Source organism: Pelmatolapia mariae, linkage group LG4, assembly GCF_036321145.2.
Source record: "Pelmatolapia mariae isolate MD_Pm_ZW linkage group LG4, Pm_UMD_F_2, whole genome shotgun sequence".
Lineage (NCBI taxonomy): Eukaryota > Metazoa > Chordata > Actinopteri > Cichliformes > Cichlidae > Pelmatolapia > Pelmatolapia mariae.
In genome coordinates this window covers 5,165,268-5,179,143 of record NC_086230.1, presented here as the reverse complement: position 1 = coordinate 5,179,143, position 13,876 = coordinate 5,165,268, and the positions used below count along the sequence as shown (strand labels likewise).

Sequence of the window (13,876 nt, the reverse complement as noted above, 5' to 3'; positions counted from 1 at the left end):
AACACATTAAGAGAACATCCGTGAACTGGTTGTAGTTATATATTGCACTCTATTTTACTCAGAGCAATGTTTTCATAATTATTGCTTTGCCTGTAATTGTTAATGTTTCTCATAATCCATTCTACTATACTGTAGGCTATAATAAGAAGAATTCAAATCAGATGTTTCCAAATATTCAGAATCAAACCAAATCCAATAAATGTTATGTTGTTGATGAAATAAGGACTTTGAAGTTTGGAAGTCACAATAGCATTTATGCTAGAATAAGTTATTGGTTACTCATTAAGTTAATGTTATAGTGAGTTATAGTTGTTGAGAAGTTATTGTTATAAAGTTACTGGTCACTTTCAGCAACAGGTAAAAACATTAGAGAAGAAAATTTAGGGGCTATAATTAATTTTCATAAGTTTTTAGTGAAAAATCTGTGCATCTCAACAGTTTTTTGTACAGTAACCTTTACATAAAACTAAGAAAATTAAATAATATTAAAGCCATGCAAAATGTATTTTCACATTATGAATGTGTTCCAGCCTTTAGGCCCTCATAGTGTGTCTTTGGAGAATCTTACAGTGGAGATTAATAAAATGAAGCCCTTTTCATGTGCAATAAATATTCTGCCAGTGAGATTTCTAAATGAAGTTTATGTATCTGTATAATTCTTCAATTTTGACTGTTTTTTTTTTTTTTTTTTGGTCAAATAATTGTAAACTCTTCTGAGAAAAACCTCTCTAAGTCCTTGGAAAATTTCACAGTTTTAGAGATTCCAAACTTCTCTTACGCTTTAAGAACATTCATATCCTGTTAGAAGAAAGTGTAAATAAATCTAATAAATAAAACTAATAACATCTAACTATTTCACACTGTGTACACAGTGTACTGTAGTAGCTGTGTAGTAAAACTGTAGCAACTGACCGCTGACACACTGAAATAAGTTATGATTGGTACACAAGCTGTACCATCCATTGTTTTAATGATCCACAACAGGCTGACAGGTTCAGGATCTGTCGACTAAAGAAAGAAGGCTTTTGGATTTGTGATGGTGTTCTCTTTCCTCTTTTTCAGTTTTTACATGTGAGACATCACTTGTTGTTAGCAACAGCCAAAGTGCACTTTAGAATTTAAAAAAACAATTTAAATTGTTTTTTTTAAATAATAAGGAGTAAATAATAAGTTAGTCCTCCACACAGAGGCTTAGCCTGGTTTGTATCTTAATTAACTGATAGATTGATAGGCTCATAGAGAACTTATGGACTTATGTTGTCAGCGGTGTCACAGAGGTGACAAAACTCTGTGAAATAACAACTTGGATCAGGGCTCTGAAAACGTAACATAAGAATCAATAATTCCCCAAAGAGTGAACAAGACCAAACAATCCAAAAAACATAATACAAATAAACTTAAAACACTGGGTCAAAGCCCAGGACCATGAAAGATTCAGGACTAGATGTTACAACCCCTGATATTGTAACATCTAGTCCTTTAACTGAAACTTAATAATTAACACGATCAGTTTCACTTCATCTTATTAATGATGGTCCAATAGTCCGTTGACTTGTGGGGTGACATTATCTTCTTTCCTTTCATAAAGGACGGTTTAGTGTATTCTTCGATAAAGGAGGTAATAACCAAGTGTTGAATAACCTCTTTATCTCTAGCATGTAATAAATACAAGTCACTTTTATTATGGCTGCAGTCCAGATACTTCCTGGTCTTTTCACTCAAATAGGAGCCCTGTTGTTTAAATGTTCAACCACATGTTTAGTTCCATCATCTGATCCCTCTGCTGAACCACTCATCTTCTTTGCTCTCTTTTTATGCTCAATAAAAGAAGCAATTAGGAAATATGAGGATCTTCTGATTTAATCAAAAACAAAAACTTGTTATTTATGTATCCATTTTGAAACAGAGGCAGCTACTTCCATAAACACACCACTACATCATCCAATAAATGCTAAAATCTTCTCTGGAAATTCCCCAGGTGTACATTGGAATTTTTTATGGTTTTATTTTCTTATTGGTGGTGTACACAGCTGTAGAACTTTATAAGTTATGCCTTGTTTGTGTCAGAAAAGCAAAGAACAATTTCACTGAAGAGCTCTGCCCATTGTCAACCTGAATTTGTAAATGAGGTTGTGGGTACTCTGTGTGATTCAGCAACAACAGAAGGAAACTCTTTCAATTACATTGATCCGTCACATCATAGAGCCAATTGAATGCAATGTCTTCCACTTAGCAGAGAATCTTATTTTCTTTCAAGATACAGTTGTAACAAACTAAAATAAAAACCTTTTATTTAGTAGAATTTGCTAAATTCACAATCTGAATGAGTCAGGAGAAGTTTAAACGAGCAGCTCAGAACTTTCAATAAGTGCTTCAGGATCGACATCTTTTCTTTTTACATTTTTAAAAAATAATCTGTACTTGCCCAACCAGATTTTTTGAAATAGAAAGTCAGTTTTCTGTATTGAAGTGTATTTGTGATTAGTCACAAAAACACATAGCCCAAGAAAAAAAAAATTTTCCCCCAAAGGTTCTTTAAACTCTGAAACAACTTGAAACTAAGATCAAGAATAAAAACAGTGAGGGAGAAAATACAGAAAACAATAAATAACAATTGTTAAAACAATAAATAAATAAACAACCCCAAAATCAAATAGAATATTTAAATAACAAAATAAAATCTTATAAAAGCTGGGCCATGACACAGGACATGTCTGTGTGTGTGTGTGTGTGTGTGTGTGTGTGTGTGTGTGTGTGTGTGTGTGTGTGTGTGTGTGTTTTTTCCTAATCCTAACTCCTGTATATTTTTAAGATAAATAAACTGTAGGAAGTAAAATGCACAAAATGTTGAATGCATGAAAAATTATACAAATCAAAACATATATATTCAAACTGATATTTAAGGAGTGAAGGGTTGTCTTAGCTAGCCACACCATTGCTTTCTCTGCCTTTCTTTTATTGTCTCTTTCCTTGCACAAAGCTTTCAAGTAGTGTGAGGTCGTGTTAACAGAGAGCACCCAAAATGGTACAATGCATGTTGATGGCAAAAATTCAGTCACAAAACTTTATTGTATGCTTTTACATTTTTATGTGACTTTACAGAAATCCTCAAGCAAGCTAGCCAGTCTTTTTTTCTCTGAAATTTTTTTGTCTTGTTGTATTGTGGATGCTGTTTTCAACTAATTTTTTGAAAAGAAAGGTGAAATAAAAATAGAAATCAAGTTGTGTTGTGCTGTGTTGTTATTTTTTATTCCAGTTTCATTCTAATACTTTTATTCAAATCTGTTTAGTCTACTTTGAATGATTGAAACCATTGCAACGATTTCTATTTATTAAAAAAAACACTGCAAATTAGTATTAGTGTTGTTTTATGCAGTAGCGGCACTACTGGATAAAACAGAAGACGGCGATGATATACACACATCACCATCCTTGCTGCTAGTGACATCTAGTGGTTTCTTTGGGGTATTGCAAGTAACAAACCCTTCTCCGATGAAATGCTGTCTGGTTTTTAAGAAGAGTAAGGTACAGGGGGCAATCGCAGAAGTAGAACAGTGATCATATAAATGGGGGTTTAAACTCTCAGTTGATAAGACTAAAATAATGTTTTTTTTACAAGGAAAAGAGTTGGGGATGAAATCAAGGTCAGATTAAATGAACAAGAATAAGAAAGATGTCTGTGAAGGTTCTCAGTACTCCAGGTCATCGTAGTCTAAGGAGCTTGGAAAGAAAAGTGTCTGGACTTCTTTAAGTTGCTTGAAAGACGTTTCACCTCTCATCCGAGAAGCTTCTTCAGTTCTAGGGTCAAATGGTGAATAATAAAAATAAGAAAGATATGTCTGTGAAGGTTCCCAAGCCATTTAAAGAAGTCCAGATGATTTTCTTTTGAAGCTCTTTAGGCTAAGAATAAGACAGGGTAAAACAATTTACATTTCTGGGGTTATGGTTTGATGAAAGGGTAACATGTACAGTACATATTCAGAAAATAATAGACAAATACAAGAAAGTGTTAAATATAATGAGGTACTTAGTGGGAACTGAATGGGGGGCTGACATGAAATCTTTAAAAGCTGGGTTAATTACATCAGTATTAGACTATGGGTGTATATTATATAATTCTGCAGCCAGAACAAGTCTTCATAAGTTAGATAGTATCCAATATCAGGCGCTAAGAGTCTGCACAGGTGCATTCAAAACAACCTCGACAGCAGCAATACAGGTAGAAATGGGAGAAATGCCATTAAAAATAAGGAGAGAGCAACTACTGGGCAAGTCTACAATGACATCCAACAAAAACGATTTTCCACCCCTGCTGGGAAAAAATGAAAAGAGAATTGATGAGCTTTGTGTGGACGGTAGGACAGAAAGCCACTGAACTTACTCTGGACAAGATCAACATGAGTCAAACAGTTATGTTGCCTACAAAACCACCTTGGATACTCCCTGATGCAGTAGTAGATTTCACACTATTGAACAAAAAGAGGGGTTTTGTTTAAACTCATATACAGTGCAGGAATATATTAATCAGTATTACAATTATGTCAAAATATACACAGATGCAAGAATACAGCCAACCAAAGTGGGATAGCATTTGTTGTTCCTGAATTTCATATCAAAGTAAGGAAAAGGATCAGTGATGATTTATCAGTGTACACTGAGAAATGGTTTCAATACTGTTAGCTGTCCAGTGGATTGAAGATGCAGACTGCTAAGATCTGTGATATGTTCAGACTCAAGTTTATCACTGGCTAGTTTGCAAGACAGTCATTCAGACTGCAGAGCTGACATTCTGATAGAGATTCAGCAAACATTATACAAAATTACTATGATGGGATTTATGGCAGACAGAACAGCAAAGGAAGCTGCAAAGAGACCGATGGTGGATATGGATATCAGTGTTAGTAGGAAAGAGATTAAAAGTAGACTACGGCACAAAATGAAAGAAAGGTGCCAAAAGCAATGGGAGGAAGAGAGGAAAGGGTGGTGGTTTTACAAAATCCAACGGAAAGCACAGGAAGGAACAGGAGAGAGGAGACAATTATATCTTGACTTAGATTTGGACACACTGGTTTGAGTAACACGTTGCTTTTGATAGGGAAACACCATACAGGGTATGGAGGACCAGAAGAGCCACGCGCATCGAAATAAAAATTTCTGTGCTTTAATAATGAATTGTAGAATAAATTCTGCAATTGTAAATTCATTTTTGAATTCCAATTTAATAAACTGCATTTCAAAATCCTTTTTCCAATTGCATTTCAAAATCCTTTTTCCAATTGCACTTTAATAAACTGCATTTTAAAATCCTTTTTTCAGTTGCAATTTAATAAACTGCAGTTCAAAATCCTTTTTCCACTTGCAATTTAATAAACTGCAGTTCAAAATCCTTTTTCCACTTGCAATTTAATAAACTGCAGTTCAAAATCCTTTTTCCACCTGCAATTTAATAAACTGCAGTTCAAAATCCCTTTTCCACTTGCAATTTAATAAACTGCAGTTCAAAATCCTTTTTCCACTTGCAATTTAATAAACTGCAGTTCAAAATCCTTTTTTCCACTTGCAATTTAATAAACTGCAGTTCAAAATCCTTTTTCCACCTGCAATTTAATAAAATGCAGTTCAAAATCCATTTCCCTTTCCTGTTCGCTCCTGGATTAGCTGCTGGATTAGCTCCTGGATTAGCTGCTGGATTAGCTCTTCGATTAACAACTTGCTGGAGGCTATTCAAATTAGCCACACCGTGGGATGTAAGGAGCTCTCTGATTGGTTGGCCAGACACAGGCTGTCTGCCAGCCTGGATTTTTCTAGCTCATAGCTTCTCCCTGCTACGAAGCGTGTGTGCTTTTACAAAGGCCGTTCAGCGTCGGGATTTACACTCGGCTCGACACGGATATGTGAAGAATGAAGGGACCCTGCAGCGAAACGGAGAGCCAACCTCTGACTGAGTGCCTGTCTACACAGTCTGACCACCTGTTGAAGGTAAGGTGCTAACGTGGCTAACGCTAGCATCACCGCACGTAGCCCCGTTATTTTAAGATCATCTTAGCTAATGAAAGTTTTACGTCGCAGCTGTACGAGCTCGCTACGTGTTTTGTAAGCTGCTGTGCTCTTCACAAATAAAGCTGGAAGCAGCTCAGACTGTTAGAACCAGCACTGAGCCCTGTTACATTTATACAGTGTTAGAGCAATGGCTGCAACCTACAGCCTTAAACTAGCGATTACAATGCTGACAGTAAACTCGTCAGTCCAGATGTTACCACATTACTCTATGGTACTTAGAGTTAAAACAACTGAGACAGGCTGATTAAAATAACAGCTGTCAGTTCTCTCATTCCTTATATCAAGACTGGAGATCACACTACTGATTTCAGTTCATTTAATATGTGAGAGCACAGATTCATTCTCAACTGGACATAAACGATGATCAAAGGTTGTATATATGATGAAGTCATCAAATCCCAGCCTCTAACACAGTGCGCTGAATCTTTGAATGTCCAGTATATTCTAATCAGTGCAATGTAAGCATTCACTGAACCTACAGTATCTACACCTGTGTGGCAAATGTGTGGTAAAGATACAGATAATGAAATTTAATTATTAATACAATATACATCATGAAAAATGAAAGCTGAAATTGATTCAGTTTAGTACTTTTCTCTGTATGTTCTGTGATTATAAAGGCCTTATATTCTGTGATATATACTGTAAATGATTTTTACAGAAGTCTTAAAGTACTTAAATCACTGCTGATAGTCTGGTTGTTTATATTTTCACATGTTTTTTGTGTCTGTAGGGCTGTTTGATGACGATATGAACTCCTCTGGGAGATGAGGACACACCCACATCTGTTCCATACTGCAGCCATGGATGGTGTTACAGCTCTGAGTCAGCTTTGGGCCATCAGATGCACACACTGGAAAACCAGCGCCCGTACTTCATGCAGGAGAGACGGCCTCAGTGATGGACTCTGCATCCTCTACTTTACCTCCTAATCTCTTTCTCTTTAACACACAATTACAATCACTCCAAAAGAGTGTAAACTTACTGAGGAAGTCTCTAACTTGTACACATTTGTACTTTTACTTGTTTTATGAGTTATTTTTAAGAAGAGTAAAGTTATTCACATAAAGTTGTTATTCTTCTGTATTTATTCTTTTGTATCATGTACTACAGTCATACTGAACTTTACAGACCTGGTGAATTGGAGAAAACAAAGCTCGCTCTCGCTCTCTCTCTCTCTCACACACACACACACACACACACACATATATATCATTCAGCTTCAGCAGTATTTCTATTCATCTTATGAATTCCAGTCTAATGTCATTTCACTGAGTTCAGTTTTGGTCTTAAACTCCAGAGAATACCACCTGGTTCAACAATCTTTTTATCTGATTATTGGCAAAATGTTTTCTTCTGAGAGATGCTCCTAGAGCTGAAATTGAGCCCAGAGAAACAACAAAGTTTAGTTCCTCTGGATTTTCCATGGGAAATTGTTTTATCACTCATCCAGGTGACTTCTCCAGTGTCACGGATGAGTGATGAATGTATCTCCCACTGGAAACCATTGTGTCCAGTTAAAGTCATTCGTTTTCTTTTAAGGAGAGTTGTTAGATGCTGTGCTCATGAGGACAATGAGTTTTAACTTGCAGCACAACACAAAGCTGCTATACTGGATCAACGATCAAAACACTTAATTGAGCAGAATTAAGTCAAAATGTAATATCCTCATATGATGACACATCACACATGACCCAGCATTGTTCTAAGAATGCAAACTTTCTTATTGGAAGTTTCCACAGCTGCCAGAAAGGGACAGATTTCTGGCTGGTCTTAATGAGTGGTCGTTGCTCTCTCGTTTTCTCTGGAATCGCGGCACAGAGGATGTAACACCCATGATAAGCGCTGAGGTGTGTGTCCCTGTCAGAAATCAGCCATCCTCAGCTTCCAGGTTAGGAAAAGTGGAACCAGAAGATATTCAAATGCATCTCTCCACAGCTGCTGATTAATTCTACAAAAAACAAAGTTTGTTAAAAACATTTGCAGGTGAATCACCACTGATTTATCAGTGACATCCATTTACTCAAAAATTACTGACAAGTGGACAACTAGAATATATAGTTTATAATTTCAAAAATGTCCTGTACAAAATGAACTATATATGACAAATGTGGTGCTTGTGGAATTTTTAACAAGGACCCTACAAAACTTTACTCATGCTGCCAAACTTTTGACAGCTAGGTGTGCAGTTCCTGCTTTAAATGCATTCACTTTTGAGATTAAAAAACCTAAGTGATAAGAGGCCAGAAATGTTTGAACTTGCTTATGAACCTAAATCACTGAGGCCGTCTCTCCTGCATGAAGTCCAGGTGCTGGTTTTCCAGTGTGTGCGTCTGATGGCCCAAAGCTGCCTCAGAGCTGTAACACCATCAATGGCTGCAGTATGGAACAGATGTGGGTGTGTCCTCATCTCCCAGAGGAGTTCATATCGTCATCAAACAGCCCTATAGACACAAAAACATGTGAAAATACAAACAACCAGACTATCAGCAGTGATTTAACTACTTTAAGACCTCTGTGAAAATCATTTACAGTATATATCACAGAATTTAAGGCCTTTATAATCACAGAGCATACAGAGAAAAGTACTAAACTGAATCAATTTCAGCTTTCATTTTTCATGATGTATATTGTATTAATAATTAAATTTCATTATCTGTATCTTTACCACACATTTGCCACACAGGTGTAGATACTGTAGGTTCAGTGAATGCTTACATTGCACTGATTAGAATATACTGGACATTCAAAGCTAAGATTCAGCGCACTGTGTTAGAGGCTGGGATTGGATGAATTCATCATATATACAACCTTTGATCATCATTTATGTCCAGTTGAGAATGAATCTGTGCACTCACATATTAAATGAACTGAAATCAGTAGTGTGATCTCCAGTCTTGATATAAGGAATGAGAGAACTGACAGCTGTTATTTTAATCAGCCTGTCTCGGTTGTTTTAACTCCAAGTATCACAAAGTAATGTGGTAACATCTGGACTGACGAGTTTACTGTCAGCATTGTAATCGCTAGTTTAAAGGCTGTAGGTTGCAGCCATTGCTCTAACACTGTATAAATGTAACAGGCCTCAGTGCTGGTTCTAACAGTCTGAGCTGCTTCCAGCTTTATTTGTGAAGAGCACAGCAGCTTACAAAACACGTAGCGAGCTCGTACAGCTGCGACGTAAAACTTTCATTAGCTAAGATGTCCTTAAAATAACGGGGCTACATGCGGTGATGCTAGCGTTAGCCACGTTAGCACCTTACCTTCAACAGGTGGTCAGACTGCGTAAACAAGTACTCAGTCAGAGGTTGGGCTCTCCGTTTCGCTGCAGGGTCCCTTCATTCTTCACATATCCGTGTCGAGCCGAGTGTAAATCCCGAGGCTGAACGGCCTTTGTACAAGCACACACGCTTCTTAGCAGGGAGAAGCTATGAGCTAGAAAAATCCAGGCTGGCAGACAGCCTGTGTCTGACCAACCAATCAGAGAGCTCCTTACATCCCACGGTGTGGCTAATTTGAATAGCCTCCAGCAAGTTGTTAATCGAAGAGCTAATCCAGCAGCTAATCCAGGAGCTAATCCAGCAGCTAATCCCGGAGCGAACAGGAAAGGGAAATGGATTTTGAACTGCAGTTTATTAAATTGCAGGTGGAAAAGGGATTTTGAACTGCAGTTTATTAAATTGCAAGTGGAAAAAGGATTTTGAACTGCAGTTTATTAAATTGCAGGTGGAAAAAGGATTTTGAACTGCAGTTTATTAAAGTGCAAGTGGAAAAAGGATTTTGAACTGCAGTTTATTAAATTGCAGGTGGAAAAAGGATTTTGAACTGCAGTTTATTAAATTGCAAGTGGAAAAAGGATTTAGAACTGCAGTTTATTAAATTGCAGGTGGAAAAAGGATTTTGAACTGCAGTTTATTAAATTGCAAGTGGAAAAAGGATTTTGAACTGCAGTTTATTAAAGTGCAACTGAAAAAAGGATTTTAAAATGCAGTTTATTAAAGTGCAATTGGAAAAAGGATTTTGAAATGCAATTGGAAAAAGGATTTTGAAATGCAGTTTATTAAATTGGAATTCAAAAATGAATTTACAATTGCAGAATTTATTCTACAATTCATTATTAAAGCACAGAAATTTTTATTTCGATGCGCGTGGCTCTTGTGGTCCTCCATAACAGGGGAGTGTGACTGCAGTAGAAAACAGGAAACAATAGAACATGTTTTATTGCATTGTCAGAAATATGATGCTGAAAGACGATAACTGATCAAAAAGCTTGTCGATATGAAAGTGAAATTGGACTTGGTTGATTTATTTCATAAGAACTCGAGAAGTGAACGTTTTCAGACCATATTTTGGTTTTTAGGGCAGACTCATTTGTTTGGGAGGAGTTGAATGTTTTTTGGTGGGTTTTTTTCTGTCATTCCACACTCCACACCAGTGGGTGGCGGTAATGCACCATTTTGCTGTTTGCCAATCGCCAATAAACAATATAAGGAAGAAGAAGAGCCGTTCCGGTTCACCGGACACTTTGCTTTCGAACAGCGGACGATCCAAAGAAGTCATGTCTAAGGAAGGAGCAGAAGGAGCTGCTAAACCCAGACTAACAGAGGCGGAGGAACAACTCCTCCGCCACCGAAAGAATCTCGATTTCTGGAAGAAAAATGCAGCCCAGATCCGAACCCGCAACCTGCTGACAGGCTTGTCTATAGGAGCTTTTGTGGTCGGCATATGTATCCTTCACAGGTCGCTTAAAGAATGAATGACAGGAGTGTTTGGGTGCTTAGACTAAAAACAGTCCATGTGTTCAGCACTCCTTAGAGAAAGGGGAGAGGTGAGGTTTAACAAGCAGACTTACAGACCCCGTGATGGGGACAGAGCAGTTCATCGGGATGTGTTCACAGTAAGTCATAAATGTGCGGGTCTCCAAATTCAGCTTAAAAATGTAAATATTACACTTTATTAAAGATACAGTCTGTTTAGCAGAGTTGATCATCAGACTTGTTAAAAAAAACTGAGTGCACTTAAATGTATTTATAACACAATAAAACAGAATTATAAATAATGCACAGGCAGCATAACAAATGTTGTTTGTTGTTGAAACTGTAGCTCTGTGAATACATTTAATTTTAAGGACAAGTCACCGCATTCAGTTTTTATTTCTTTTTAACCCGTTAAAAAACAATGTTGTACTTTGATTTATGCACAAGAAAGGAACACACTATGAATATTATGTCTCTAACTGGAGACGATGACTTTTGCTACTGATGAGAAATCACCGATCGTTGTTTTATAGCTTCAGATTTATGATATATGTGAAATGTCGTAGTTAAGGGGATCGGATGGATAGCCTTACAGCTGTCCACTATGTCTTAATGGCAGAACAAAATCATCCTGCCCTAAACATGTGACATGATGCGAGTCTTGCCCTCTTCGTTTAGTGTTAAAGGCCAGGTGAGGCAGTGTTGTGTTTTTTGTGTTATGACAACACAAAAAAAATGTAGTTGTGTTAGTCCTGCTGCAAGCCCTTTGCAGTACATGTTAATAAATAAGTACAACATTTTTAGTTACATTTTAATAAAAGGTTCAGTAATCTCTAAACCTTTAATGTTCTAATGTAGGGGTATCAAACATAAGGTGCAGGGGCCACAACTGGCCTGGTAAAGACTTTGATCTGACTTCACTGGAGAGTTTTGGAAAAGGAGGGCATACCTTTTGAACTTTTGACTGTAGTTTTACAACTTTATGTTTACTGATAAACATTTAGCTGTTTTAGGTACATAAATGTAATATATTTTACAAAGGAGTGATGGGAACGTTTATGTTTTTTCCATTATCTGCTATAGTAATATAAATATAAAAAATAATATAATATAAAAAATATAGAAAGGAGAAAAAAACTTTTCTCTGAATAAATAAAAAAAACCTATGATACTTTTTATTTTATATTTACAGGATAGTGTGGAACTGTTCATATTTACTTCTTATAATTTAAGTCCAGAAAGTCATGCTGACCAACTTCTTTTATTTACTGCAGCAGTATTTCTTTATTAAGATATCTCGAGGATTAAAAGTGTATTTAAGCTTCTTTACACTGACAGAAAGAGGAGTTTCACTGGTCCAGCCCGCTTAAAATCAAAGTGGGCTGTTTCTGGCCCATCATGTAAAATGGCTTGGACGTACCTGTTCTAATTACTTCCTCCAGTCCAGTAGGTGCATTTAATGGAAAATATATATATATAATTATAATATAAACTTTACAGGAAAATAAACCAAGAAATCATGATTGATTTGGAATAATGAGAACATGTCTCACTCACTGCATGCCTGTCAATTGTCCCCTTTGATGCAATAAATTTTAACCTGAAAGTCTGCATTTCAAGTTTGTCTTTATCAGATAGATAGATAGATAGATAGATAGATAGATAGAATATTTAAAATTGACTGTGGTGGTGTAGAGCCCCCAAACCTATTTGGGGCTCTACAACAAAATAGGTTTGAGCCCCTAAACCTAACTGTAATGCACCTAATGGTTGCTAACTGTTCAGCCAGCTTTGGGCTTGAGGGTTTCCAGTTAAAACATGTGTTAAACTACACACATGTCTCTTTTAATGTTTCCTTTAACCTGCAGTTTTCCAGTTAGCTACACCATCCTGTCTGTGAAACAGGAGAGAATTGTGGAGGAACTGGATGAGGAAGCTAGGATCCACATCATCAGAGGGCCACGGACTGGTGCCAACTCCTGACTCAGTTGGACTGGGCTTTCTGGCCCCTTAATACAGGTGGAGAAGTTTACACGTGGATGCTGGAGGGATCACGGCTCATATACGGACATTACAATGTTTCTGGTTCCTTTTCTGCTTGGAAAGAAATAAAAGCAGATATAATCATATATATATATTTCTGATCAGTTTTCTGCATTACTGTAAGCCTTAATGTGCTATGAATAAAACACTGATGCCCATCTATGCATATAAATTCTAAATAAATTTATAAGAAATCTCTAAATGAAACAGTTAACATAGAAACAGGTTTAAGTTTATTCATATTTCAGTTTATCCAGTGTATTTCCAATAATAAGTCCAGACTAGAGCATTTTAGTCATTGTATATCAGTGGCATATTCCAGAACAGTAGAAAGTGTCTCAGTAAATCCAAAGAATTCAGTTCTTAAGAAAAAAATGAGCAATGTTTACTTAATATTATACAGATATGGTAAATACATAGCTCTTTTCTGCTCATTCAGTGCATCATTCACACAAGCACTTTTTCCTATGCTTAGGGCTCTGATGGATGCATCTTAGTGGCATCTTGGGGTTTATATCTTACCCTAATATTTGGCGTGCAGACTGGAGCAGCCAGGGATTAAACTACCAACCTTCTGATTAGCAGGTGACTTGTGCTACCTCAGCCACAGCCACCCAATATATTTATGTAAGATCCCAATTTTGTGTATAAAAAGTAAAGCCCATAGCTCAATCAACAAGCATCTTAACTCCCAAAACATTTTTGTACACATAGCTACATGCAGGCTAAATGTATTCAGTAGGGATGGGTACCGGTGTCCGGTGCCATGATGGCACCGGTTCTGACATAAACGGTAGTAACCAGACCGAAAAGCAGCGCACATTTCGGTGCTTTATTTCGGTGCTTTTTTTTTTTTCCTGAGCCAATTCTAGCCAATCATTTTACGTTTCCGAGGATAGTAGGCGGGTCCAGGTACGTACGTTCTTTTAGAGCAGAGCTACAGATTAAAAATGCCCAAGGCGAAGCGGTCAAAAGTCTGGCTGTACTTCGCAGCAAAAGATGCAAACTCAGCAGCC

At 36.9% G+C, this 13,876-nt stretch overlaps 1 protein-coding gene across 1 annotated transcript; it reads left to right on the top strand.

Annotated features, from left to right (window-relative positions):
- Positions 1 to 10,546: 10,546 nt before the first annotated feature.
- LOC134625241 (cytochrome c oxidase assembly factor 3 homolog, mitochondrial) lies at positions 10,547 to 12,995 on the top strand. The gene is made up of 2 exons (XM_063470443.1): positions 10,547 to 10,787; positions 12,694 to 12,995. The coding sequence occupies exons 1-2, from the start codon at positions 10,619 to 10,621 to the stop codon at positions 12,798 to 12,800; spliced, it is 276 nt and encodes a 91-aa protein (XP_063326513.1). The 5' UTR covers positions 10,547 to 10,618; the 3' UTR covers positions 12,801 to 12,995.
- The last annotated feature ends 881 nt before the right edge of the window (positions 12,996 to 13,876 follow it).

Coding starts and splice junctions, on each gene's coding strand:
- LOC134625241 (XM_063470443.1), top strand. CDS start 10,619: ATGTCTAAGGAAGGAGCAGAAGGAGCTGCTAAACCCAGACTAACAGAG. Junction 10,788..12,693: donor AGCTTTTGTGGTCGGCATAT/GTATCCTTCACA, acceptor GCAGTTTTCCAG/TTAGCTACACCATCCTGTCT.